Raw genomic sequence first — 27128 nt, 5'->3', positions numbered from 1 at the left:
AGCAGATGCAAAACCCTTGGTTAGATCTTCAGCGCTCATACACACACACACACACACACACACACACACACACACACACACACAGAGCTATTGTTTCAGGTTAGGATCGTTGACAAACCCGTAACCCAATTTCTAGTAAAAGGGTAAGTAGTCACAGACATCAAGACAGCTCTGAAAGAGGTCATGGTGGTGGGGGACTGTCTGTAAAGTGACCCAAACACATGAAAACTTGTTCTTTCCAACACAAGGAACTTGACACGGTCCAGAAATGGATATGTGTAGAAGTATTTACACACATGGGAAATTACTTAATTGATACAAGAAAGATTTAAATCAAGAAAAAAGATGATTATTTAAATACAAGTTCTTCTTAGGATTAAATCAAACAGTAATTTTAACAAAAGAGACAACAATGGATAACCAACACTTGCTAGTGCTGAACCCATTTGGGGAACACATGTTTGCAAAGTTGGTCAGCCTTTGACATTAGGATAAAACCAGACCTTTGTCAAATCTCCCTAAAGAAATTATATATTTCTACTACCTACCAGTCTTTGGAAGGCTAAAGCCAGTAAGGCCAGTAACAAACACTTTATCCTAACTAAAATATGTACTGCACTCAAAAAGAGAACAGGAAGTGAAAACAAAGGCTTTTAATATAATGTAGCCTAATCACTCAGCCACGTTTTCAAGGAATTTCGCAGCCTTATTTCCTGATTACAAACATATAGTAGTACATCCACATACTACAAAATAGTCATGTAGAAACTGCAAACCACATCCACTGGTCAAATTTAGCAATATTGCTAAAGCTTTGCATCGTAGTTTTTAACTTTTTAATTATTTGTGTGTGTGTGGTGTGTGCACATGTGTGCACATGTGTGCATGCAGAAGCCAGGGGCTGATTTTGAGCATCTTCTTCTGTCACTCTCCATTTAGACAGTGTCTCTCACTGAACCATTTTGTTTTGGCCAAACTGGCCATGAACCCTGGGGATCCACCCATCTCTGCCCTGCCCCCACCCCCATCCCCACCCCCACTGCTGGAGTTATAGACCCAGGTCACCACACTTGGATTTTATATGGTGCTGGGGATCCAAACTCAGGTATTCAAGCTTGCATAGCAAGCATTTTACCCACTGAGCCACTCCCAGACCTTACTCAACCTTACTTGTGCTGACTATTCATAAAATGGAGAAACCAGAAATAGGTGATTAATAAATTAAAGTTTCCCCTACTTCTATTTAGAATGTTATTTTTAATTCACAATCGGGAAAATAATTGATATTTTAAAATTGGAAATAAATCCAATTCTTGTTTAATTTCTTTCTGCATAGCTTATCTGCCCCTCCCACTGCTCTGCTGGGGTTCCCCAGACCCCATCTCTTTCCTTGCACTCTGATTCCCCCTTCCCCTGTGGCACTCTCCTGTGATCTGTATGTTTTCATGGTGATAATGGCTACCAGGCACTAAAGTTTCCCCATCAAACTCTTACACCTGCCTCACAGACCAGGACTGAATTCTGGCCTCATAGGAAACCTCTCATTTCCTGGCACAAAGGAAGGTTCTCATACGCCTCCCTTAAACACCTCGCTTCAGCACTCCTCCGAGCAGGAATCCTAGTATGAGCCAAGTATTGGCTGAGGGCAACTGAGTAAGCCCACAGGTGCTAGCCTGACTGGGCTGTGGGGACCATGGAAAGGCAAGTCCAAGGGCAGGAGAGAGAGGAGCCAAGTGACGTGGGCAAGCAATAAACCTGTCCTTCTTATGCTGGGCATAGAGGGGTATTGAAGAGTGTCTGGCCACTTCTTGAGAGTCTGTTCATGAAGACAGGCATTAACTCACCCTTTGTATACAGAATAGGTTTCATTTATGAGCTAGCACATTGGGAACCATAGGTTGGCCATATTGCCTGCTGGATGGTAGCACTGACATTATGGTCTACGTGGTGAGGCTGCATGATGCTCTCTGAATATTTTATAACACTTTCCATCTCAAAAACTAGACTGTGGGTTTGTAAAATAGCATAGTGCATAATAAAGATGAACTTCATTGGGTACCCTTTATCCCGAAGTGGGGAGAACTTTGCCCTCAATCAAAGAACTCATGGGCCAGTATGCAGCTGTACAGGGACACACACCAGGTGCTACAATGTGTCTGGGACCACTGGGAGAAGAGAGAAAGAAGTCATGTGACCCCCAGTCTTTGACCTCGGGCTCCCACATCCCACAAGAGGTGAACTCCAGCATAGCTCCTCCTACCCCATTTCTACTTACTTTGTTCCCTCACCATGGGCACCTAGATGCAGCCTCTAACTCTTTCTACCTACCTCATTACAAAGGGGCTGCAACTGAGAGCTTTAGTCAGGAACCGAGGCTGCTCTCTTCATCTCTCAGGGGCAGATGGTGTGTGGTCTCTCCTCTCGTTTGCTGTATTCTCCTGCCTCTTTCTGCAGACCGCCATTCTCTACTTCAGCGTGTGCATGGAGTCCAATGCTGTCCCAGCCCCAGGACTAACCTCATCTCCCACTTTAAGTGTCCTGACACTGACAGAGTCATTGGTCTGTGTCCCTCCATCCAAAATAAGAATCTGAGACGCTCCTGTTACAACCTGATTTCTTCTAGCAGTGGTTCTCACACTTGGATATGCTGAAGGGTCACCTGGAGACCATAGAAGATGCTGGTTCCTCGGGACACTAACATGTCCTCTAGGGCCTGTGCTCTGAGAACCACCTCTCTAAGTTTAGATGTCCAGTCTGGTCCAACTGAGAACAAGGAAGGTATATATGGGGTAATAAGGGTTTGTGGGTGGAGATGGTCTGCATGGGACTGTGAATAAGGACTAAATAAAAGCTGCCTTTGGCACATGGGCGATGCCCTCCACCCTCTGGGCTAGTGGTTTCTTTTGGGTCATCTCTACAACATCCTGGGCTTGTCACTACCCAATATGATAGCACTTACCACACTCCAGCCAAGTCTCCTTAGGTTGTCCATTCTTGAGGGATCTCCCCAAAAGTTCAGAAAGAGAGGAGATAATAACTAAAAGAGTTCAGTTTCATGATCAGCACTAAAACAAAGTTATGTCAAGGACACAAAATGTCTTTCAGACCAGAATGACATATATTTGACTGTATCTTAATGATTGGCTGATCTTATTTATTTTAGGGGACAGGGGCAGGAAAGGTAAGCCGTATAGCATGGCTCATTCAACTATCCACAGGCAGGAGATCTACTCTAACCACACCTAGCCTCAATGGAGACTGGGGGAAGGAGGGGTGATAGATAAGGATCTGGTCTCCCGATCACCGTGGCAAGGGCATCACTTTGAGCAGGTGGTTACCCCAGGCTATCTTACAGACTGGTACTGTCAAAGCAACCTTCTACGTTCTATTGGTTCTGACATCATACTCACCCATCAATCTCCTTATTATGAGTTAAATTCCCATGTGGGTGTGCCTACAGGGAAAGAATTTGCTGCACTCCTCTCTCTCTCTCTCTCTCTCTCTCTCTCTCTCTCTCTCTCACACACACACACACACACACACACACACACACACACACATACACACACACTTCTGAGTATTTGGGTTCCTGATATAGTCATCTCCCACCGGCAATTAACTCAACCAGATTTGAGGGAAAAGGAACATTTTGTGTCCAGTCACATGTCCATATAGTTTTAATTACATTTCCTGAGCTTCCTCAAATGTGGGTCTGCAGACTCATGAATCTTTCAGTGAAGGAAGATGTCTAGCTCTTCCTTGGGGCTTGAGCATCATGCTAGATAGCTGGAGCCTTTGCCCAGGGTCAAGAATATCCCAACCCTTCTCCAGGGACCCGGTCCAGCATGTCAGCCCCTCCCCAGGCAACACTTGCCCCCCACACAGCCAGCTATTTTGGCAAGCATGATTCCTTACTTTCCACGTCATAATAGGAGTTCTCAGTAGGGATTACACCACTCACTTCTGCAGTGCCCAAGTCTGGCATGATTCTCTCCCAGATAGGCTGAGTATCAATACTTGCGGATGGACTGAACAAATGGACAACATTTGGATAGTCTGCTCACTTCTCCTCATCATGTGATTCATCATGTCTGGTCTGAATCAGTCAGCAAACTATTAAAAGAGGGAGCAAGTTCTGTGAGGTCTCCCTCCTCAGCACCATTCAAAGATGCCCTCCGTCACATCTTCTAGTGCTGTGACTCCAAGCCATGCCATCTCTTACCCAGATTCAAGGTAGTCTCCCTGCACCCAGTGTGCCTGCTCTACCCTGTGCACCTTGTGACTAGATGAACGTTGCAAATGCACCTGTGATTATGATGTCACTCTCATGGATGGAACACCTCTGTGGCTCCCCACTGTGCTTCAGCTTAAGTCCAAACACTTACCGTTGAATTTGAAGGCTTTTCACAATGAAGCTCCCACACTTACCTTCCTCACCTCAGTCGGATATCATTCAACTCTTCTCTTGCTCCAGGCATCCTGGATTTCCAGCTCCTCTTGCTGCATCCCTCAAGAACATCCCTGACCCCTCTGATCAGACTACGCCACCCCATGACACATCATGTACAGTTTCCAAGTTTCAGCTTTAAGGTCCCCAACCATATCGAGAAAAGGCCCCATTTTGTCTCTCCCAGATTAAATTAGCTGCCCCTAGCAAGTGTGTACTTTCAAGGGTATGCATCACACAATTATGTTTCATGCATCTTTAAGTCGTCCCCCACAATACTCTATGAAAACACAATGCTCTTCTTTCCTAGTACATGGCACAAAGTATACACTTGACCAATACTGGCAGGTGAGTAGAAACTCTCCTACTTTTTCAATGCCCCAACAAGAGGCACACAGGAAGCCCGGGTGTTAGGGGAAAAGGTAGGGCACTGAAAAGGATGGGGTATGGCCAAGGAGGAGAATTTCTAGCAAATTCATGACCTGCCAGGTGAGCATGTGTGTTCTTAGAGGCACAAACTGTGCTCTTCTCACTGTGAGGCATGTATGTGACAGCAGAAGTGTCCAGGTGAGGAAGGACAGTAGTTACTTCAGAGATGGGTGTGGCACTCTGGAGAGTGAATGCAACTCACCTGTACCACCACCTAGCAGTTGGAGGACCTGGTCAGTCTTCCCTGGTCAGTTGTCTCCAAAACAGATAGATCAAGAAGGTCAAGCTGTGGAAGGAAGAGAAAAACATGAAGCCCCCGATTCATTCTGCAACTATAGGGTTCCTCAGGTGGGAAACAACTCCACAACAGGCCCACCTTTAGTTCCTAGGACCCCACCCAGGATGAAAGGTCATGGGCAGTCATCCCCCTAGACTCTAACTGCAGCCTGAAGAGCCCAGTTTATTACTTAGCAGCTATGCCACACTAGCCATTACACTACAGGTGAAAATTGGAGGAAAGAAATGGCTAAGGAGGGACTCCAAAATCTCTTTGGGCAAAAGCCCATGAAAGTGGTCTTGACAGTCACCCTTCTACTAACACAAAAGTGCTAGCGTGAGTGGGGTCCTAAGGCCCCTGTCATGAAGAACAAGGTAGCCCCTCCCTTAGACCCACCCTCTGGAGCCAGTCTAGCTGTCATTCAAGATGTCAGCTGCACAGTGAGCTACAGATGCCCCCTTGTGGCCAAAAAAGATGGCGTTAGGCAGGGTGAACCTGGGAGGCGGAGCATCACTCAAGATGGCACATATACAATAAATGTCATCAGGGCCCTGTGTAGCCAATAAAGATGGCGCCAGGGTGGGCAAAGCTCTGTGGTCAGGACCGGAGAGCACCTCCCTGTGGCACACCTCTGCAGCAAACCCAGCTGTCATTCAAGATGACACTTGCACATAAAACATTAGATGCCCCCTTGTGGCCAAAAAAGATGGCACCAGGATGGGTGGAACCATATTATTCAGGACAAGAGAGCCCCTCCCTTGGACCTGCCCCCTGCAGCCAATCCAGCTGTCATTCAAGGTGGCCCTGAGCCAAAAACCACAGGCCAGTGGAAGATGGCGCCAAGGTGGGCGGGCCCGTGGGCACTCAGGACTAGGGAGCCCCTCCCTCTGGCCTGCCTCTTGCAGCTAGTCCAGCTGTCATTCAGAATGACAGCTACACAGAAAACACCCTCCCTCCCTTGCTCCCCCCACCCTCAGGCCAATAAAGATGGCGTCCAGGTGAGCAGAGCTCTGTAGTCTGAGCCAGAGCCCCACCCTCTGACACGCCTTCTACAGCAAACCCAGCTGTCATTCGAGATGACATCTGCACAGAAAACACCCTCCCTCCCTCCCTCACTTCCCCCTCCTCCCCCTCCCCTCCATGGCCAACAAAGATGGCGCCCAGGTGGGCAGGGCACTGTAGTCTAAACCAGAGCCCCGCCCTCTGCAGCAAACCCGGCTGTCATTCAAGATGGCACTTGCGCCACAATCGTCAGCAAAGATGGCGTCAGGGTGGGCGGGACTCCGAGATTATTCAGGACCAGAAGGCCCCTCCCTCTGGCCTGCCTCTTCAGTCAGTCAATCGATTCAGACATTTTCACAGATGACAGACACCCCCATCTCCAGGGCCAGAACAGATAACGCCCTGGTGGGGGAGTTGTTGTGCAGCCAAATCAATCCAAACCTGAGAGCTCCTCCCTGGGCCCACCCCCTGCAGCCAGCCCATGTGTCCTTCAAGATGGCGCCTGCGCCATAAACAGCAGCTTCCATGTGGCTGGCAAAGATGGCGCCAGGATAGGTGGGGCCCCCACGGTCACTCAGGACCAGAGAGCCCCTCCCTACAGCCTGCCTCCTGCAGTCCCCCCAGTACAGCTGTCACTCAAGACGACACGTGCACAGATAACCACACCCTGCTATGGCCAGAACTAATGAAAGCAAGGTGGACGGAGAGGTGCAGCCCAATCCATCAAGACAAGAAAGCTCCTCCCTCGGGTCCACCCCCTCCAGCCAGCCCCGCTGTCATTCAAGATGGCACCTGGGCGTAAACATCAGCTGCCCCACCCAGTAAAGATGGCATCAGAGTGGGTGGAGTAATGTTATCACTCTGGACCAGAGAGCCCCTCCTTCCGGCCTGCCTCCTGCAACCAGCCAGTCCAGCTGTCACTCAAGATGACACTTGCACTAATAACAGATGCCAGAACAGATGATGCAAAGGAAGGCGGGGTTAGGCAAGAAAGCCTCTCCCGCAGCCCCCCCCAGCCTGCCCAGCTGTTATTCAAGATGGCGCCTATGCCATAAACATCAGCTGGGGGTAGGCGGAGCGCATCCCCACAGCAAAGATGGCGTCGGGGGGGGCGGGCCCTGTGGTCACCCAGGACCAAAGAACCCTCCCTCTGGCCTGCCTCCTGCAACCAGCAAGTCCAGCTGTCATTCAAGACGACACCATCACCTGACACCTCCCCTCCACTGCAAAATGACGCCAAGGTAGGTGGAGTTGTACGGCCCAATCAATCAAAGCCTGAGAGCCCCTCCTTGGGCCTACCCCCTGCAGCCAGCAAGGCTGTCATTCAAGATTGTGCCTATGACATAAATATGCCCGCCCCTGAGGCCAGCAAAGATGGCGTCAGGATGGGCGGAGCTCTGTGGTCACTAAAGACCAGCGAGCCCCTCCCTCTGGCCTGCCTCCTGCGGCCAGTTCAGCTGTCAGTTAAGATGACACCTGCAGAGACCATCAAAGCCTCACAACGGCCAACAAAGATGGCGCCTGGGTGGGTGGGGCTGTGAGGCCCCTCCCTTCGGCCCGCCCCCTGCACCTAAGTGGACCGCATTCAAGATGGCGCCCACACAGTGACTGTCAGTCCCCGAGAGCAGACGGCGCCTTGAGATCTCATCTGTCACTCAGAATAGGAGCCCCGCCCTTGGGCCTGCGCACTGGACACCCACACAACACACGCAGGTCTCTGCAGTTCCCCCAGAGCTCCTCATAGATGGAGCCATATGCATCTCAGGGTCAAAGGACCCTTCAGACAGTAACGGCGTAAGGCTGTGGAGCCCACAAGTGGCCATGCAAAAAACCAAGCGTTCAAAGCTGCGCTGCGGCAGCATCCGGCAAACTGAGGACGGCGCCCCGCTACAGCTGATGTGGGGGACTCCAGGCTACTGAGCCGGTCAGACAAGATGAGCCATTGGGGCTCATCTCCACTGCTGGCCAGCAAAGGAGAGGTCACCCCAGACTCAGGCCACCAAGGCCAAGGCCGCACCTGCGCGGCAAATCGGCCGCCCATTCAAGATGGCGCCGAGTGGGCCGAGCCTGATGACTCTGCCAATGCCCAACGCTGACCGTCACTCAACCCTAGCCCCGCCCCCTCCCCAGCTAACCAATCAGAGCAACGCCAAGGCAGCGAACCCGTCACCACCCTACAATATGGCGCCTGATGGGCGGGGCCTAAAAAGTACCTGATGGGCAGTGCCTTTGCCCCGCCCCCATGCTTCTCTTAGCCACACCCACCGCCACTGCGGCAAAACAGGGCCCGCCCCCAAGGACTGTGCAAGCGCTTCGCAGCGGATGGCAAGGACCCTGCCAGCCAGACACCCTGGGGAGCGGGTTAACCGCACAGCCCCCAGACTCTGATGAGCGGAGAAAATGGAACCACGGAGGAGGAGGATGCAGGGCTCTCCAATGTCCTCTTGGGAGATTGTGACAGCCAGCCTGTGCCGTCCGCCTGGCTGTCAGCCCCGCAAGCGAGACGGGGCGCCTACATTCGCCTCCACTCTGTGTTGTCCTGTCCCCAAGACCCTGAAACACCCCCAACCCCGGGACCCCAAGGCTTTGCGGCCTCGACACACACAGAGACCCCTCAGATCCCGGCCACCAAGGTGGCATCCCTGCGGCAGCGAGGCCGCAAGAACAGGGAGCCCTCCGCTCCCTCCCCGAGGTGCAGGGTGCAGCTTTGTCAACCGCCCGGGGCGAGCCGTGCCAGTGTCCGCCGCCACTATCCCGTGGCTATGCCCCCCGGACACCGACTGGACTCTGCAGACGGCGCCCAAGAAGGTGCATGCCGCCGGGCAGGCAGGTGGCCGGCTGACTCACCTCCCGGGAGCACCGCACTCCACGCACACACCCCGGCTGGGGCCAGCCGTCTAGTGCACCCACACGGCGCCGGGCGCCCGGCGGCGCCACCAGCCCAGGGTGGACATCTCCCCGCTTCGCCTCCGATGCTCGTCCTCCCGCGACTCCCGACTCCCCAGCGTCTGCAGCGATGGGCTGCGGGACACCTCCTTGTCAGGCTCCTCTGCAGAGGCGGGGCTTCATCTCTGACCAATCTGAGACTCCAGTGCTCGCATCGGGCCCTCACCACGCCTCCCACCCTGTGCCAATCAGCCCGCGGTTGTCACGGCAACGGCTTGGCGCCAAGGCACGGAGTTGACGTCAGTAGAGTCAGGGCTAGGGGGCCCTGAAGCAGGGTCTGGAAAAGGGGGATGGGGTGTGGGTGGTACGGGATGCAACCCCCCCAAAAGATATCGAGATAAAATAGAAATAATCACTTATAATGCCCAAACGCAAAACCTGAAAAGAGAGAGACATGCATATATTTGTCTAAAAACGGGAGAAAAAAACGGGAAAAAAAGGCACCCATGAAAATCCAGGCAAAAGCATATACATTGAGGTCTAACCACGAACGATAAAGGTGGAAGGAAAAGACTTTTCTGCTTGGAACACCCAGACACACAGCTTATTTCCTTAATAAATGAAGAGCTGTTGGAAACCAACAAGGGAAAAGACCAAACCAAGCCAAAAAAATTAAACTAAAAAACAAAAATAGATGGGCAAAAGAGACCGAACTGACAATTCACGGGAAAATGCAAATGTCTGGGACATCTATGGAGGAAGAATCATGAACTGACTCTCTGCGTAGCGAGATGCCAACCGAGACACCGGGTGAAGGGGGTTTATGGCAGCGCACTGATTCGCGTGCTACCCCCGCGCTATCACCCGCCGCCTTCCACACAGACCTTCTAACGCATGAATCCACTGCAGTGCCTCTTAGTAAAATAACAAGAAATTGCAAGAAGAGGAAAGTGTGAGTAGCAAGCCTGCCTCTGATAGAAGAAATGCCTATAGAACCCAGAAAATAACGAGGTAGCACCGCCTTACTACAATTAAAGGACCACTATCTTAATAGATCCAATGAAATAACACATTGCTGAAGTTTGTAGAGATGAAATGGTAAGTGTTTTTTGTTTCTCATTTTTTTTCTTTGTTATGAATAAATACAAATGTGGGTAAAACTTCTAGAAAGGTATGTAAGAAAAATTAACTTGTTACCTGTAGGAAAAGAAAGGAATGACGGAGGGGGAGGGGGGAGGATGAAAGAAGGATTTTTTTCCCCCTCCTTGGCTCGTAGGTGTGCTATGAATTTCTTTGGCAGAAATTCCGTATTTCTTCCCTGGCAGTAAAATCAATGAGTTATTAAAAGTTTGGTAATGTACCCATTGATGAAATTATTCCAGTGTCAAGGAATTAAATAGAAGGAAATAAAAGGTGTGTGAAAGATTAATTACGGGAATATTTACAGAATATACCTTCTTATGACTAAAAATGTCCCCTGTGGAACAGAATTGTATTCCAGCAAATCTGCACAATTGTAATTTTGTGTGGTTGCTAAAAGTTCGAATCCCATATTTTTAATAGATACATAAAATGCAGTATTTTAATTTTAAAGGGAAAAAAAAAACCTGTAAGACCGCAGTCTGTTTTTAAAATACAGTTTACCTAAGAGCACACTGAATTTAATACCTCTGATTAAATTTTATATTTGTATTTGAATTATCAGTGGTTGATGGCTAGGTAGAAACGTCGTGGGCTTAGAGATGGTGTGTGTGTGTTAGATTACTCAGACCTTAGGATTTTCTCACCTAGCTGCGCCACAGAAGCAGAAAATGTGAATGAAAATACCGTCTTGCTATGCAAGAAAACTGGGTGGTTTTACACTGGAAAAAAAATCCTGGACACATTTGGGATGTGTTTGGGGTATAATCAGTGGGATTTGTGATGTCGGTAGTAGGAAAAAAATAAAAAAACAGGAACAACTGTGAGATTTTTGCCTATAACCAATGCTGTTTATAGGCATCAAAACCCGAGTTCCTCGGCAGCACTGTGAAGGTGAATTGTCTACTACTCTTAGGTCTGAGATGTTTGAATCTGGCTACCTGATGCGGCTCACCTGGGTGGCTGTTAAACAATACTCTTGACTGAGACCCCCACAGAGATTGGTTTGGGATCTCCTCAAGGAATCTTAATGTCTTGTTAAAATTTTCAAGGGAGGTGATTTTAGCATATCTGAAGGACTCCATTCCCCCACCCACCCACCTCTCTGCAATACCACTTTCTCTCTGGACCCTGGCTTAGTGATTCCCAGAGAATTCCACAGACTCTAAAGGGCTTCTGCAGAGAAACAGGACCCTTTTTTGCTCAGTATCCCCCCCCCAACACACACACACACACACACACACACACACACACACACACACACACACACACACACACTGTACTGGGTCTTCCTTCCATCCCTGAAATCGCATGACAATTTCCCCAGTTTTCTTCATGCTTAACTCCCTGTGCCATTCACTATGTGAGCTGAAACAGTTAACCACTCACACTATTGTTTCTTATTTCTGGTAATGCTGCACAGTCCTAGATTTCCCCATACATCAATGACCCTTGCTCCACAGCTGAGTGAATTAGGGACGCTCTTGCCTCGGAACATGGTTACCAGTCTCTTCCTTGAACAACCTATCCCTGGGTAGCCACCTGAGTCCTTTGCCTAGGAAGAAGACTTAAATTCTACCTACACAGTAGTAGTTCCTATCCTATGCCCAGTGTCATATAGTTAGCAGTCCAGTTGGAAGCCAGCTACCCCACACAGGTAATTTAACCGGCAACTCAAAAAACATTTAAAGCAAATATGGTTTGGGGCTGCAGATGTAGTCTGGTTGACAGAGTGTTTGCCTAACATGTACAAAGCCCTTGGGTCTAGCCTTAGGATAAAAAAAAAATCCAAATTTTTCTTTATTCTCAAACCTATACATATTATCAGCTCTTGTAAGCCAAAAAAACAAAAAACAAAAAACCCTCACAATTCTTGTTTATTTCTTATTACCAACATCTAATTTCTCAGGACAAATCCCACTGATTATATCCAAAACACATCCCAAATGCATCCACTATTCTCTTTTTGGTGATATTTCTAAGCATCCTGTTTTCCTGCTAACTTTCTCCTATTCCAAACTCCTCCCTCTGACATTCTCCACATGGCACGAAGCTGAGTTTCGAAGACCCACAAAGTAACCTTTGAAGGCAAAAGGGACCCCTTCTTCCAACCAGACTTACCTCCTGACCCCCATTCTAATCACCATCAACAAAGTTAAAAGAGTCGTGGTTATTTGGGGTCAAATATTGGTACTATAAAACTTAACAATCTTTTCCTTCAGAGTCCTGCCTTTTAGATCTGAAGAATCCCACACACACACACACACCACACACACACACAAACTGAGGTCCTATGGGTGCTAATCAATATTAGGTTTTGTTTTTTACATTTATGTATGTCTAGTGAAAGGGCTGTAACACACACACACACATACACACACGTGCGCACACACACACACACACACACACAAAGTGTGCCGCATGCCAGTATGTTTCTATATACAAGTAGGCCTCTTCCTGAACACTCGGGTCTGTTCCATTGGTTCACTTGTCTACCTCTGTACATAACACACCACATTCATTACTAGGGCTTCACGGTGCCTTGACTTCTGAAGGGGCCACTCCTTTGTTTTTCAAAAGTATTTCGACTAATCTTCACCTTGTCGCTTCCAAATGAAATTTTGAATGGCTTGTGAAGTTTGATGAACTATCCTACTGAGTTTTGTATTTGTGTTTTATTAAACCCAGAGAGTAATTTAGAGAATGCAGTAAAAACCATGTCTTTCATCTCTGAGCATGGTCTGTGACAGTATATATTCATATTTTATAGATATTAATAAGATGGTGTAATTTTTTCCTACCAAGGTGACATTTGACTTTAGAAGGTATTTTCTCCCATTTTTAAAAAATAATTTCAGATTTATAGAAAATTTGTCAAGATAATACAAAATTCCTTATTCCAGTCTCTCTTGATATTAACATCTTAACATAACTTTGGTACAAGACACTGGAAAAAAAAAGAAATTAATACTAACACAAACTTATGAAACTACAGACTCTATTTGGATTTTTACTCATTTTCCATTAATGTTTGCATCCCAACCAGGAACCCCCCACATATAATGAGAGATACCTTGTGTAAACACCCCACCCCCACCCCGGCCACCAGTTTCTTAGTATTCTTTATTTCCCATCCACTGGAAAGTATTTGGTGTACATATGAAATATTTTCTAGAATGTTTCTCAATTTGGGTTTGTCTGATATTTTTCTCCTGACCTGGACCAGGGCTATACATTTTTGAAGGGGATATCGGCCACTGCTATTTACCTGATGCTGTTTGCGCCAGCGAACTGGTTGGCCTCTTTTGTTGGTTCTGATAGTCTGTCTATAGAGTTTCTTGGATTTTTTTTTAAAAAGGTTAACATCTTTATTAATGACATTTTTAAGATGTTAACAGTCATACCTCTGATATGGAACAAGTCTTATCCTAGATTCGAGAGAGAGAAGGAAGTCTTAACCGACCATCAAGGACAAATATTTTACAGCAGGCATTTTGGCAGAACCTCTTTATGGGGGTTAAGAAAATTTTAGCTTTTAAAAAATTTTATCATTCATGGGCTTAATTTTATGGCTGTTTCTGTATCTGTTGTGATTTTATGATTTCCTATCCTCTGAGGATGTGAATTATAGCAGATTTTCTGTGATTGAAACATTGTTTACATTCCTAAGCCCTACTTAACCATGATTATAAAGGTCTGTTTTATATACACGTGCAGCCAGATATTATGTTTTGCATCTCAGTTCACACTTAAAACAAAAACAAAAAAAAATTGCCTTGTCTGGCTTTGGTATCAAGGTAAAACTAGATTTATAAAATACCTCATATTACATTTTGTAATCTTTTCTCCAATGGGAACTATTTGTTGTTATTGTTTGATACTGTTTTCTTCACTTTTGCTAAAGATTTGATGACTCCTTTTTTTAAGTGGTTTTGGATCCTGCTGGCTACGTTCTAGTTATTTCCCAGGAATTTGAGCTTCTTTTCCTAGTTTCTTCAGTTGCACATTTATCTCATTTATTTTTAGTCTCTCTTAATTTTCAACATATGCATTTCAGGCTATAAACTGCCCCCCGCTGCCACTTGGACTGAATTTCACACACCTCGCTGTGGTTCAGGACCACACTTTCTTCCCCTTGGTGGGATGAAGGAATGTTTTAACGATCCCGAGTTCCTACAAAAACCATCTTTTGAATGGAGATTTAAAAAAACAAAACAAAACAAAAAACCCTGCATTTTAGCCAGACTGGTCCATGTGGTTTGCCACTTGTTAAACCTTCCTTTATCTTAGGGTGTGGTTGATTTTTAATTGTTCAAGGTGTTAGAAAAGAAATGAACAGCTCCTATTTGTTGGGCATTAATTTCTATTTATGTTTATAAGATCAAGCTTGTTAACTGTGTTTATATTTTTACTATTCTAATTTTTGTCTGCTTGATCCAGCTGTTCTAAGTAGTTATAATACAAACTCCTAATATGTCTATGTTTTGTCCACTGCTTCTTGTAGTTTGTGCTTTAAATATTTCAAAGCCACTTTTTTGGGGTGCAACAAGTCCAGATTCATTCTGTCAAGTGGCACAAGGTAGCGGACCTGTTCATACCTGTAGTGGCTGACAAATCTCTTCATTTAATGTAGCTTTTCTTTTGTTTCCATTTTCTCTTTTCCTGCTTTCTATTGCATTGAATTTTCTTTATTGTGTCTTTTTTCTTTTGTTTATTTTTTATATTCTTCCATTATATTTCGCTTGTCTTTACCTTTAAATTCTTAGTTTATACACAGACACTTAAAAGGAAAAACATTAAATGTACCTAGCCAAACATACTGGTTCACCTCAGCAATTCAATGGATTTCTTATTCCTACCAGAATTTTAGTTATGCATTGTTTTGCTTTTTGAGACAAGGTCTCACTATGCAGCCCTCACAGAAACATTAGGCTGGCCTTGAACCCACGTCTGCCTCCAAAGTTCTAGAATCAAAGGCAGTGCTTTAAAAACCGAAAAGAAAAAAAAAACAAAAAGACATTGTAGACATAGTATCATATCAACAGACGTATTGTGGATTCATTTATTTCTCTATCTCACGTCTCTGCCCTCAAGTCTCTTCTCCTGGCTTCATTTTTCTCCTTGCAATGCAGCCTTATGTATTTCAGCAACAACACATATTTATCTATTCGTATTTCCTTAAGCACCTTTAGAGGATACTTTTGAACCACAATGTAGCCAAGTTAAGGGATTTAAGGTCCATCCTAATGTATTTCTCTTTATTCCTTTGTCTAATACTGCTGATAAAATCGAGAGTCATCATAACGCTTCTTTCTAAGGACACTGGTTTTCCTCTGCGGCTTTTAGAATAGATGTGATGTATAGGTGTTTATCTTGCTTTGGAGTCTCTGTGATCAATGAAAAATCTTTCTTTCAGTCTGCAGAATTCTTGGCCCATATGTCCTTAAATGGAGCTTTTCTGCCATCTTAATTCCATTTTTTCTCAACCTATTAAAGTATAATAATAATTTCCCTTTTAATCTATAAAAGCAGTTTGTTACTTCTAAGATTCTTGAACAGATACAGTGGCCATAAAATGTTCATCCATAGGAGAAAGATATAAAATATTCCAGTTAGAAACTTCAGAACTGAAAAAAATGTAGCCATCACCATTAAAGATTTCTATCATTAAAACATCCGAAACACTGTTGTAAAATATCTTAAGCATCATTCCAAATTTATATTAAAAAAAAACTTTATCTCAAAGTTTGAACTCACAAATTCACAGAACCACATTGATCAAAAGTATTGTCTTCTTGGGCTGGGGGGGAGGGGGTGGCTTAGTCAGTAAGGCGCTTGTCACACAAATCTGAGGACCTGAGTTTGATTTCCCAGCACTGACAAGATAAAAAGCTGGTGATGGGGCACATCTGTAATCCCAGTGCTGGGGAGAGAGACAGAAAGATCCTTGGGAGCTCACTGGTGAGCTCCAGGTTCAGTAAGAAATTTCATCTCAAAAAATAAGGTGGAGAGCGTTTGAGGAAGACACTGGATGTTGACCTCTAGTCTCCACATGCAGACATATGAACATGTGCGTGTGCACACACACATGCGTGTGCACACACACACACAGAGTATCATCTTCATCTTCTGTAACAGTTCTCACTTCTTTTCCAAGTGTACTGTGGCGTTTTTCTGAAGCTACAAGAGCAGCTGGTGACCCTACAACAGACTGAAGGCTTGTGCAGGTGAGAATCCAGCTGGTCCCCAACAAGTCAGATGCTAAAGAGATCAGCAAAGATGTGAAACAATGCTACCCCGGTAATCTGTTTTGGAAAGGTCATTGTTCATCTCAAGTGTTACTCATGTTAACATGTAATGGGTTTACTACTGTTATTTAAAATTTGTAAATGTGGGCTGCAGAGATGGTGCAGCCATTAAAAAGCTAAGGCTAACAATCAAAACATCCAAATTAGTAAATGTACACTTCAAATTATTTAATGTTTTGTTGGTTAAGGTAAATAAGAATTGATAGATACAAATTGCATATATTCATAGCATGCAATGTGATATTTTGATATATACACATGTGTGAACATCTATGTTCTTTTCCATAGTATGTTCTGATTTACATTTCTATATCAAGAGTTCTCTTCTTTCCACATCCCTGTCCATACTGTTTCATAACAGCCATTCTAAAGGATGTGGGGTGACTGAAACGTAGCCTTGGCTTGCCTTCCCCCATGATGATTAGCACACAGCATGTTTTCATGTACCTGATGACCAATTAGAAGGAATCTTTTGTGAAGTCTCTGTTGGGAAGGAATCCTTTGTTATCTTAAAAATTGTTTTTCTGGGGTGGGGGATAATTGGAATATTGTTCAGTTGTAAAGAAAAATGAAATTTACAGGAAATGGAAGGCTTTGAATAGTAGTATGTTATGTCAGGTGAGTCAAAGTCCAAAAGAAAAAAGAAACGTGTTCTCCCTCATATGTGGATCCTAGACTGTAATGTACACAGATACATATGTGCACAGCTGTAATTGTGGGTCTAATATAATATTTAGAAAGGAGACCAAGAGAGAGCAGTATTAAATGATGAAGAAAGAGAGAATATAGGGAAAGGGACACATGAATTGTGAAAGAGAATATAAGCCTAGTTTTTTCTAGTTTCAACTCCGTCTTTTTTTTTTTTTTTTTTTTCTTTTTCTTTTTGCGATGGACAAGTGAATAAAATTCAATCCTTAGTGAAAGGGCAAAATCCCAGATGAAGCTCCAGAGCTTCAGAATGGCAGTTTTAACCATCCAGAGGTTTGCTGAGATGGGCAAGTGTGTGTCTGAGTGTCTTCCTTAAAAGAGCCGTGGGATGTTTTTACGAGTTAATTAGGATAGAGTGGGTTTTAAATAGTGTTTTGTTGTTACTGCTGTTGAATTCCTTGTGCATTCTGGACACTGATACGTTAGCAGGTGCATCGTTCACAAGCATTTTTTCCCATTTCATAGGCCCCATTCCACCACATCCTTTCCTCTGCTGTACAGAAACTTTCATTTGCTACAATGCCATCTGCTTGTTTTTTTCTTTCCTCTCTGAGTTGGGAAACCAAAATAAAAAGTCACTGTCCAGAGCACTATCAAGTAATCTTATCTGTATGTTTTTTTTTTTTTCTGGTAGTTTTACAGCTCAAATCTTATTACAAGTCTTTTATCCATTTTGAGTTAAATTTTGCCTAAGGCATGATATTTGTTTTTTTTTTTAAGTTTCATTAGGATTTTGGTGATGATTACATTGAATCTGAAGTTTGCATTGTATAGTGCTGGCATTTAAACAATAATTTTCTAATCTCTAAACATGAGAAAAATTTCCATTTGTATAATCTCAAATTTCTTTGATTAATGCATTACAACTGTCATTGTATATATCTTTCACCTGCTTGAATTTACTCCTAAATGGGGTTTATTTTTTATTAAATTTATGTGTGTGAGTTCGTGGATGGGTGTGGGTCTACACTTTGCCTCTTGTGCATGAAGGTCAGAGGACAACTTGTTGGTACTCTCTTTCTACCAAGTGGGTCCTGGAAGTCAAACCAGTCATCCTTAGGCTTGGTAGCAAACACCCTTACCCACTGAACTATCTGGTCAGCAGACAGTCTACTGATACATAGTACTGATTTCTGTGTGTTGGTTTACTGAATTAGTTTATTAATTCTAGCAGGATTTTTATACTATCTTTAGGGTTTTCTATACATAAGATTCTGTCAACTACAACCAGACAGTTTTATATCTTTGTCTCCTAATTTAAATGTCTTTTACTTTTCCTGATGTTTTTCTGGCTAGAAATTCAGGTCCAGTACTGGCAAGAGGTCGTAAGGTATACATTTTTGTCTTAATTCTTGGAGGAAAAGCTTTCAGGTTTTTGTTTCACCATGTTATTAGTGAGTTTGTCAGAAATGGTCTTTATTATTCTCAGGGGCATTTCTTCTATACCCAACTCCTTAGGTTTTTATCCTGAAAGGATGTTCGACTTGGTCAAATGCTATTTCTCCATCTATAGAGAATGATTTGATCCTTCATTAAAGTAGTATGTCAGAATGATTGATTTGTGATTGTTAAATAATCGTTGTATCCCAGTGTTACCCCCCTCCCCTCCCCCTTGAGCATAGTCTGTGAGTCTTTCAATGAGCCAACTTTGATTTGCCCACACTTTGCACCTAAATCCATCAAGAATACTGACCTGAAGTTTCCTTGTAGTGTCCTGGTCTGGCTTTGTCTTTTAAAGTGCTTATGAAAGTATTCCCTTTCCTTAAATATTTTTTAAATGGTTTGAGACAGGTTAGAGCTACTTCTTCCATAAATAGGGGGTAGAATTTGCCAGGGAAGAGCCTTCACATTCTGGGCTTTTCTCTTATGAGGTTCTAAATCATGGATTCAGTCTCCTTAGTAGTTTATTTGGTTAGATCTTCTATTTCTTTTTAAAAATATTTATATTATTTTATTTATATGAATATGGGCATGTAAGTGCACTGTCCACAGAGATCAGAAGAGGATGTTGGAGCTCTTGGAGCTGGAGTTACAGGCAGTGGTTAGCCCACCAATGGGACTGCTGGGAACAGAACTTGGGTCCCCTGTAAGAGCTGTAAGTTTCTTAACCTCTGAGCCATCTCTCCAGCCCCAACATTTTAACTTTTAAAACTACACATGCCCCTCTCTTTATGTTCAAATAAACCCTTTGCAAAGTGAAAATATCTCAAGTTCAAGAATAAATTTAAGGGTCAGGTGTGGTGGCACTCAGGAGGCAGAGAGGCAGGCAGATCACTGTGAGATAGAGGCTAGCCTGGTCTACATAGCAAGTTCCAGACCAGCTGGGGCCACAGGGAGACCGTGTCTCAAAAAGACCAAAAAATAAATAAATAAAAATAAATAAATGTAACACATCTAATCTAGCAAACGTAACAATACAGAATGCAGTAAGTTATCTATTGCTGGCTTAATTGGTAGAGTGCTTTGTACCAAGCATGCACAGAGCCCTGGGTTTGAGCCCCAGCACCACACAAAACTGGGTGTGGTAGTGCACACCTGTTACCCCAGCACTTGGGAAGTGAAGGTAGAAAGTTCAGAAGTTCAAAGTCATCCTCAGCTACATGGTGAGCTGGAGGCTAGCCTGGGCTACATGAACCCCTGTTTCAAAAATCAAATTAAGTGTAATTTAAAAAGAAAAGCTGTCTGTTGTGTAGCCATGTGACTGTGTGGCTGGTTGCGAGCAATGGCATACTGCCCAGAATCCCTAGAGAGCAGCACAGTACATATTGCTCCCCTGGGAAAAAGATCAAAATTCAAAACGCAGTTCCTGATTAATGCACTCCTTCCATCCTAGAGTCAGAACTAACAGGAAAGTCAAAGCACAGCGAGCCAGCAATCGTGTATACAGACAACAGGCACGAACCACAAAGAAAAGGGGCTTTGAGATTCGCAGCCGTTCTCGAGGGCAGAAATGGGTCCTGACACCAGAGCTTTTGAGGACTCCGATCCGTAATAGTAACAAATCTGTAACCAGCTGAGAAATCTGCCCTTTTCACTATTATGAACTCAAGGCTGAGCACAAAGCTTAATGCACCAAGGTCTCTTAGTACTGATTCCGCTGTTCTTGCAATGGGAATTTTTGTGCCTAATACAGATAAGGGCACATGCTAGGCCATGAACATGGCTTGTTACAAATGACACTGAAGTGGTTCCTATGTGAATGTGTTTGTTTAATAAGTATGTCTTCAGAGTTATAGAGTAGCTGGGAAGACACAAGCAGTAGGTAAGCTGGCAAATAAAATAAACCTTTAAAGATTATGCTAAATGTGAAGAAGAAGGAGGAGGAGGAGGAGGAGGAGGAGGAGGAAGACGAAAGAGGTTGTGGTGATGATGATGAACATGGGTTTGTGGAGGTGACGATGATGAAGATGGGAGTTGTGGTGATGAGGATAATGAAGATGGAGGCTACGGTGAGGGTAATGAAAGTAGAAGTTGCATTGATGATGACAGAGGTTTTGATGATGGCAATGAAGATAGGGGTGTGATGATGATGAAGACAGGTTATAATGCGGTGATAGAAATGGAGGTTGTACTGATGGTGATGAAAATGGAGTTGTAACGGTGATAAAGGCAGAAGTTTTGTCGTTGATGTCAAAGATGGGATGATGATGATAAAATGGAGGTTACTGTGAGGTGATAAAGATGAGGTTGTGATGATCATGATGAAGATAAAAGTTGCCATGTTGATGGGAGGGGAGGAGGAAGGGGGAGGAGGAGGAAGCAGGGGCTCAAATGAAGGAAGATGTGAGAGTGTGGTAGACTCAGAGTAGTCAGGGAAGTCTTCTCTGAGGAAGAGAAGCTAAGGGTAAATTTTGAGGAGAGCCAGGTGTGTGAAAGGTAGGAACATTCTAGATGGACAAAATTATAAAGTACAAAACCCTAAAGGCTAGAAAAATTTTAAAAAGAAAAGAAAAAGAGAAAGAGAGGAAGGGAGGGAGGGAAGGAAAGAGGGAGGAATTAGAATGTCTGGAGGAAAATGGGCAGAAAAATGTGACTGATGAGACTGTACAGGTATATAAGAACAAGCTGGTCTTCAGGAAACAAGACCAACATAAAGAGCTTAAGTTTAATTGTAAATATAAAGAAAGGGCTGGGGAGGTGGCTCAGTAATTAGCGTGTGGCCTGAGAGCATGAGGACCTGCGTTCAGAGCCCCAGAAACCCACGTAAGTGCCAGTTGGACATGGCAGCTTGGAAGGCTAAGAGGAGATCCTCAGGCAAGCCGCCAGGCAAGACTATCCACATCTAGGGGCTCTGGGTTTGATGGAGAGGCCTGTCTCAATGAATAAGGTGGAACAGCAATGAAGGATGATTCCTGACATCAGCCTCAGGTCTCCATACACACTCACACACACACATGTGCACCGATACACAAATGTGCAAACACACACACACACACACAAATCGAAAACAAAAATGTAAAGAAGGAAAAAGGAAACAAAAACTACAAGAAAGGGCTGGAGAGACGGTCCAGGGGCTAAGCGTTCACATTGCTCTTGTGGAGTTCCCAGTTCAGTTCCCAGCACTTGTGTTAGGCAGCTCACAATTCCCGTAACTCCATCTCCAGGGGATCTGACCCTTTGGCCTCCAGAGCCACAGGCACCTATACTCCCCTGTACATACCCACATACAGTCACTCATAGGCGTAATTAAATGATAATAAAATAATTTTCTAGGGGCTAGAGAGATGGCTCAGCAGTTAAAAGCACTGGCTGCTCTTGCAGAGGACTCAGGTCTCAGGTTCAGTTCCCAGCACCCACATAGTGGCTAACAAAAATCTGTAACTCCAGTTCCAGGAGATCTGACGCTTTCTTTTGTCTTCCTCACACTGTACACACATGGTGCAACACACACACACACACACACACACACACACACACACACACACACACATATATATGTAGGCAAAACGCTCAGATACATAAATAAACAAAAAGGTAGAAGACAATTTTTAAAGCTATGAAAAATATAATCCTGAATACAGTAAGGAGTCAGTGAACATTTTTAGTAAGGTGAGACATCATCCACTATAAAATGTTTCCAGTTGTTTTGTGGAGAGCTAGGAGACCAGAAACAGGAACTAGAGGAACCACGGAGACCTGCTAAGAGGCAGCTGCCTAGGGAGAGCACGAAAGGCCCGACAGCAGCAGAGCAGGAAGAAGCGAACAGCTACAAGACATTCTTTGAAGACAAAATAAATAAACCTCGTTAATGATTTGTGTATGTGTGGCAAAGAAAAAAAAGACATCCGAAATTAGCTCTTTGATTGCATTTGGGGAGATCGGGTTGACAGAAGTTTTATTTACCAGATATCTGAGATGCAGGGCATGGTAGAGGCATAAAAGTAAGAGGTGTCTGGGATATGTAACGGTTGAGATGCTTATACTAAAGTAAGTGGAGATGCTAAGTAGGGATTTCGGAGAACTCTGCTAGAGCTCTGGAAGTCCTCAGCACGAGCTCGTTTGTTGCTTGAATAGTCAGATTACAATAAACACTCATTTACGAGATGAATCAACCAGTTCTTTGGTCTTTGGGACATTTGTGTATGTGTTTGTTGTGAGATTGAGAAATATATTCGTGTACATGCTGCATGTGACTCCTCAGTGATGCAAATTCCACTAATTTTTCTTAAAGGAAAATTTAAACTTCATTTCTTTTCAACTCTCTCAAAGAGTTACAGAATGTAAAGGTCAACATTCATATGAAAGGCAAAACAGCTTTTTCACAAAAGCTGCTGCTAAATCCAAAGTAGATGAACACTTCCCAGGGAGTCCTGCAAGGAGGCTTAGCAGGTAAAGGTACTTGCCACTAAGTCTACCCGAGTTCAATCTCAGGAACTCCTGAACACTCTCCTCCACACACATGCCCCTGTCCTATGCACACAATAAATAAATGCAAAAAAAATAAGTAAAACATTAATCAGAAAGCGTAAATATAAACTGAAAAAATTCAGTCAAGCCTGGTGTGGTGGTACATGCCTTTAATCCCAGCACTTGAGAGGCAGAGGCAGGAAGATCACTGTGAAATCAGCTAGCCTGGGATGGTCTACAGAGAGGGTCCCAGGCCAGGGGGCTACATAGTGAGATCCTGTCTCAAAAAAAAACAATCAACGAAGAGACCCTGCCTCAGTATAGAAACTAGAGTGAAGAAGACACGCAGCGTCAACCTTGGGCCACGTGCATGCACATACACAGGCACATGAACACCCACACACATATGAAAAAGTAGTAACAACCTAGCACCTTATAGAATCCTTGAGATTAAAAACTAGTATTTCTTGGAAACTTCTTGCATGCTAGATAATAAATCAGGCAACTGCATGTATTTGCACTAATCTTCACAGAGTTTCTGAGTCAGGTGTCCTCATTTACGTAAGGACACTGGAGCTCACACAGAGCTGTATACCTAGTAACTCAAAGGCCCACTCTTCAACCATGATCATACTTAACTCTGTGCCATAAGCTGGAAAACCTTGAAGAAATACATCTGTGTTTATGGAAACAGAAATTTAAATCTCAGTTTGATCGGAAGTTTCCTTTAAGTAGTCAAGAACACATTTATTCCTAGTTTACACAAATTGTTCCAGTGTATTTAAAATGGCAGAAAGCATGCTGTCTTGGTTTCTTTTCCTGTTGACTGTGATAAAATTCCCGACAGAATCAACTTAAGAGCAAAAGAGTTTATTTTGGCTCACAGTTTGAGGGTACAGTCCATCATGGCGGGAGGTCCTGGGAAGCAGGACCTTGAGGGAGCTGGTCACACTGCACCTGCAGGCAAGAAGCAGAGAAAGATCAATGCTAGCTGTCAGCTCCCCTTTGCCCGTTTCCCCACTCCAAGACCCCAACCCACTGAATGTTTCTGCTCACATTTAGGGTGACTCTTCCCACCTCAATGAACCTACTCTAGAAACTCCCTCACAGACAAACCTAAAGTCTCACTTCCATAGAGACTCCAATCCTATCTAGCCAACAATTGGAATTAGCCATCACATATAACATCCATTGAACAAAATTGTAAATGTGGCTTTCCAAAGCATATTTCTTACAAAGAAAATATTTACTAGATATATTGTACTGGACAGTCATTTTGTACCAACCACTGGGGTAAGTACTTTCTAAAAAAAATGGCTCAGTTGTTAAGAACACTTGCTCTTCTTAAAGAGGACCCAGGTTTGGTTCTCAGCACCTACATCATGGCTCACAACTGCTTATAACCACAGTTCCAGAGGAGTTCTGGCCTCCAAGGGCACCTGCATGTGCCGCGTGCGTGCGCACATACACACAGAGGTACATATACATAAAATAAATCATTTTTAAAGAGATCTATGTGCCACTTAGAAAATGGTCATGCAGTTCTTCAAAGGGTCAAACATAGATTTACCGCATGTCTCTGCAATGTTTTCAGGTAAACAAACATGCAGCTGAATGAATAAAAATCTGCATATGAATGAGTGTAACAGGGCTGGGAATATGGCTCAGTAAGAAGGGTGTTTACTCTGCAAACATGAGGTCCTGCCTTCAAATCCTCCATACCCACATAAAAAGCAGGGCATGGTTACATGTGCCTGGAACTCACTGGCCAATCAGCCTAGCCAAAAAAACAGCAAGCTTCCAGTTCAGGGAAAGACCCTCTCAAAGAAGTAATGGATGAAGCTGGAGAGATGGCTCCGTGGTTAAGAGCACTGGCTGCTCTAGCAGAGGACCCAGGTTCAGTTCCCAGCACCCACATGGCAGCTAACAACTGTCCATAACTCCAGTTCCAGGGGAATCTGATGTACTCTTCTGACCTCCGCAGGCATTGCACAACACTGGTACATTTACATACCTGCAGGTAATATATTCATACACAAAAATAATAAAATATTTTGTAAAAACTAATAAGACAAAGAGCAATAAAGAAAGACTCCCAACATCCTGCTCCGGCCTCCACATGCACGTGCATGGACAAACACACACCTGCACATTCATGACCATGCACAACACACAAATACCGCACATTCTACCCCTCCCAAACACCTACAACACAAAATAAAATAAAAATAAATGTTTATAGCAGCATTACTCTTCATAGTCCCAAACTAGAAAGAACTCAAATGGCCATCCACTGATGAGCTAAAGAAAATGTGGTATATTCACATAATATATTATCTGATGGTTAACAATGGAGTGCTGATACGTTTCCACATGTATGTAGAATATGCAAAGTGAAAGCATCCAGTCCTAAAGTCCCACATATCAGATTATTCCATTATATAAAATGTCCAGAATAGGCGACATTCATCAGCTGCTTAGGGCTAAGGAAAAGGTGGATGGGGTGGAGAGTGAGGGTTTCTTTACACTGATTGCAGTAATAGCTGAACAAGCCTGGGAGATGACTTGACAATCCTGAATTTGAAATGGGTGGATTGTAGCTATGTGAATTGCATCTTGACAAGGCTAATATTAAAGATACATGTTTGAGGACATTCATTTACCCATCAGGCTCAGTGAACAGAAATCAATATGTTTGTTTTTGAGATAAGAATCTGCAGTTCCAACAGGATATTAGCTAGTCAAGTTCAGAAGCTAATAAGTTGAGAAAGATGAGATTTAAATTTGGTTCTATCTAGACTGCTTACTATTTCCCCCAAACCATCCCATGCTTATATACTGAAAAATTTCCAGACATGCCCACCATTGAGAAAGCATATATTTATGCCCAGTAGGTTCATAAATACAGTCTTAAGGGACGAAATAATTCCTATAACACAATTAGGCATTTCTTTTTTTAAAAAGAAGACGTTTTTACTTATGTGTGTCTGTGTGTGTTTATGCCACATTCATTAGGTGCCTGTGAAGGCCAGAAGAGGGGCATGGGAATCTTTAGAGCTGGAGTTACAGGGGGTTGTGAGCTGCCTAATGTTGGTGCTGGGAACAAAAATCCAGTCCTGTGAGAGTGTAGCAAGCACTCTTAAATGCTGAGCCAACTCTCTAGCCTCATGACTAGGCATTTCAAACCTAGTATAAGAGGGAAATGGAAATACTGCTCACTTAAGAACCAAGCAAATGAATTTTAATCTTAAATGTATCTTCCTGAGAGGTTGCCCTGGAGGATAGTAAAAATAATAGCTATCACTTATTAAACTTTTACAATGTGTGAGGCCCAGCACCGGACTCTTTATACCAGTTGTATTTAATTGCCATAACAACTCTATGAGATAAATGTTATTACTATGCAGGTTTTATAAAGGAGGGGTGAGCCTTGAAAGGTTAGTGTCTTTTTCCCCCTCCAGGTTACAAGCTAGCATGGGTGGCAGATGTAGGAATCAAGCCTAAATCTGTCAGGTGCCTGAACTTTCAATCACCACTGGGTACGTTTCTAGGCTATTAAATTTGAAACCCATAATGAAATGGATCATTCTGGAAAGGTAGATAATAAAAACTTGGCAAATGTCAGAGGAATGCTTTCATCAAAAAAGTGCTGTGAGCCCTTGACATTTATAGACAGCTTTCTTCACACTTCCAAGGAATAATTCTTATGCATTATAAATTTTAACACCAGCAAAAACTAAAAGAGATTATCTTAACAACACAGCATAGACATTTTCAACCCTGAATATACCTTCTTTTGAAATACTAGCAGCTGATATCGATAACTTAGACGTGCCAGGAATGCTTCTAAGCACTTTATAGCTGTTAGCTTATCAAATCTTCATGACACCTGTCTAAGGTGAGTACTGTTAATAATTCCTATTTGACAGACAAGGAGAGCACAGAGAGGCTGAGTGATGGGTACAAAGTCACATGGCCAGTAACTGACCATGACTAAAACCCAGATCATAAGCCTGGAGAGATGACTCAGTGGTTGAAAGTAGTTCCCAGTACCCATGTTTGGGTGGCTCATAACCACCTGTAA

General features: G+C 43.9%; 1 protein-coding gene and 1 long non-coding RNA gene across 8 annotated transcripts in view; one reads left to right on the top strand and one right to left on the bottom strand.

Moving 5' to 3' along the window:
• The window catches only part of Peg3 (paternally expressed 3), a 25440-nt gene extending 16281 nt beyond the window's left edge, over positions 1 to 9159 (bottom strand). For 2 of the 7 annotated variants that reach the window (XM_008856078.2, XM_008856072.2), the window contains exons 1-2: positions 9003 to 9159; positions 5079 to 5162 (exon numbers count right to left, since the gene is read on the bottom strand). Coding sequence is in view for 1 of the 7 variants with exons in the window: in XM_008856071.2 (XP_008854293.1) it covers positions 2960 to 3003; positions 3962 to 4089 (172 nt within the window). In the remaining 6 variants the exon portion in view is untranslated. Of the gene's footprint in view, positions 1 to 2328; positions 2660 to 2959; positions 3004 to 3915; positions 4114 to 5078; positions 5163 to 9002 lie in introns of those variants that run through there. The other 5 variants (XM_008856071.2, XM_029557672.1, XM_008856074.2 and 2 more) reach the window with 5 other exon arrangements.
• A 191-nt stretch (positions 9160 to 9350) lies between these two features.
• The window catches only part of LOC103752349, a 79797-nt gene continuing 62019 nt past the window's right edge, over positions 9351 to 27128 (top strand). Inside the window, exons 1-2 of the long non-coding RNA XR_608061.1 lie at positions 9351 to 10139; positions 16339 to 16408. This is a non-coding gene — a long non-coding RNA (uncharacterized LOC103752349). The remainder of the gene's footprint in view (positions 10140 to 16338; positions 16409 to 27128) is intronic.

Source organism: Nannospalax galili, unplaced genomic scaffold (genome assembly GCF_000622305.1).
Source record: "Nannospalax galili isolate Female #2095 unplaced genomic scaffold, S.galili_v1.0 scaffold1368, whole genome shotgun sequence".
In the NCBI taxonomy this organism is placed as follows: domain Eukaryota; kingdom Metazoa; phylum Chordata; class Mammalia; order Rodentia; family Spalacidae; genus Nannospalax; species Nannospalax galili.
The sequence above is the reverse complement of the archived record's forward strand: the minus strand, read 5'-3'. Positions and strand labels throughout refer to the sequence as shown.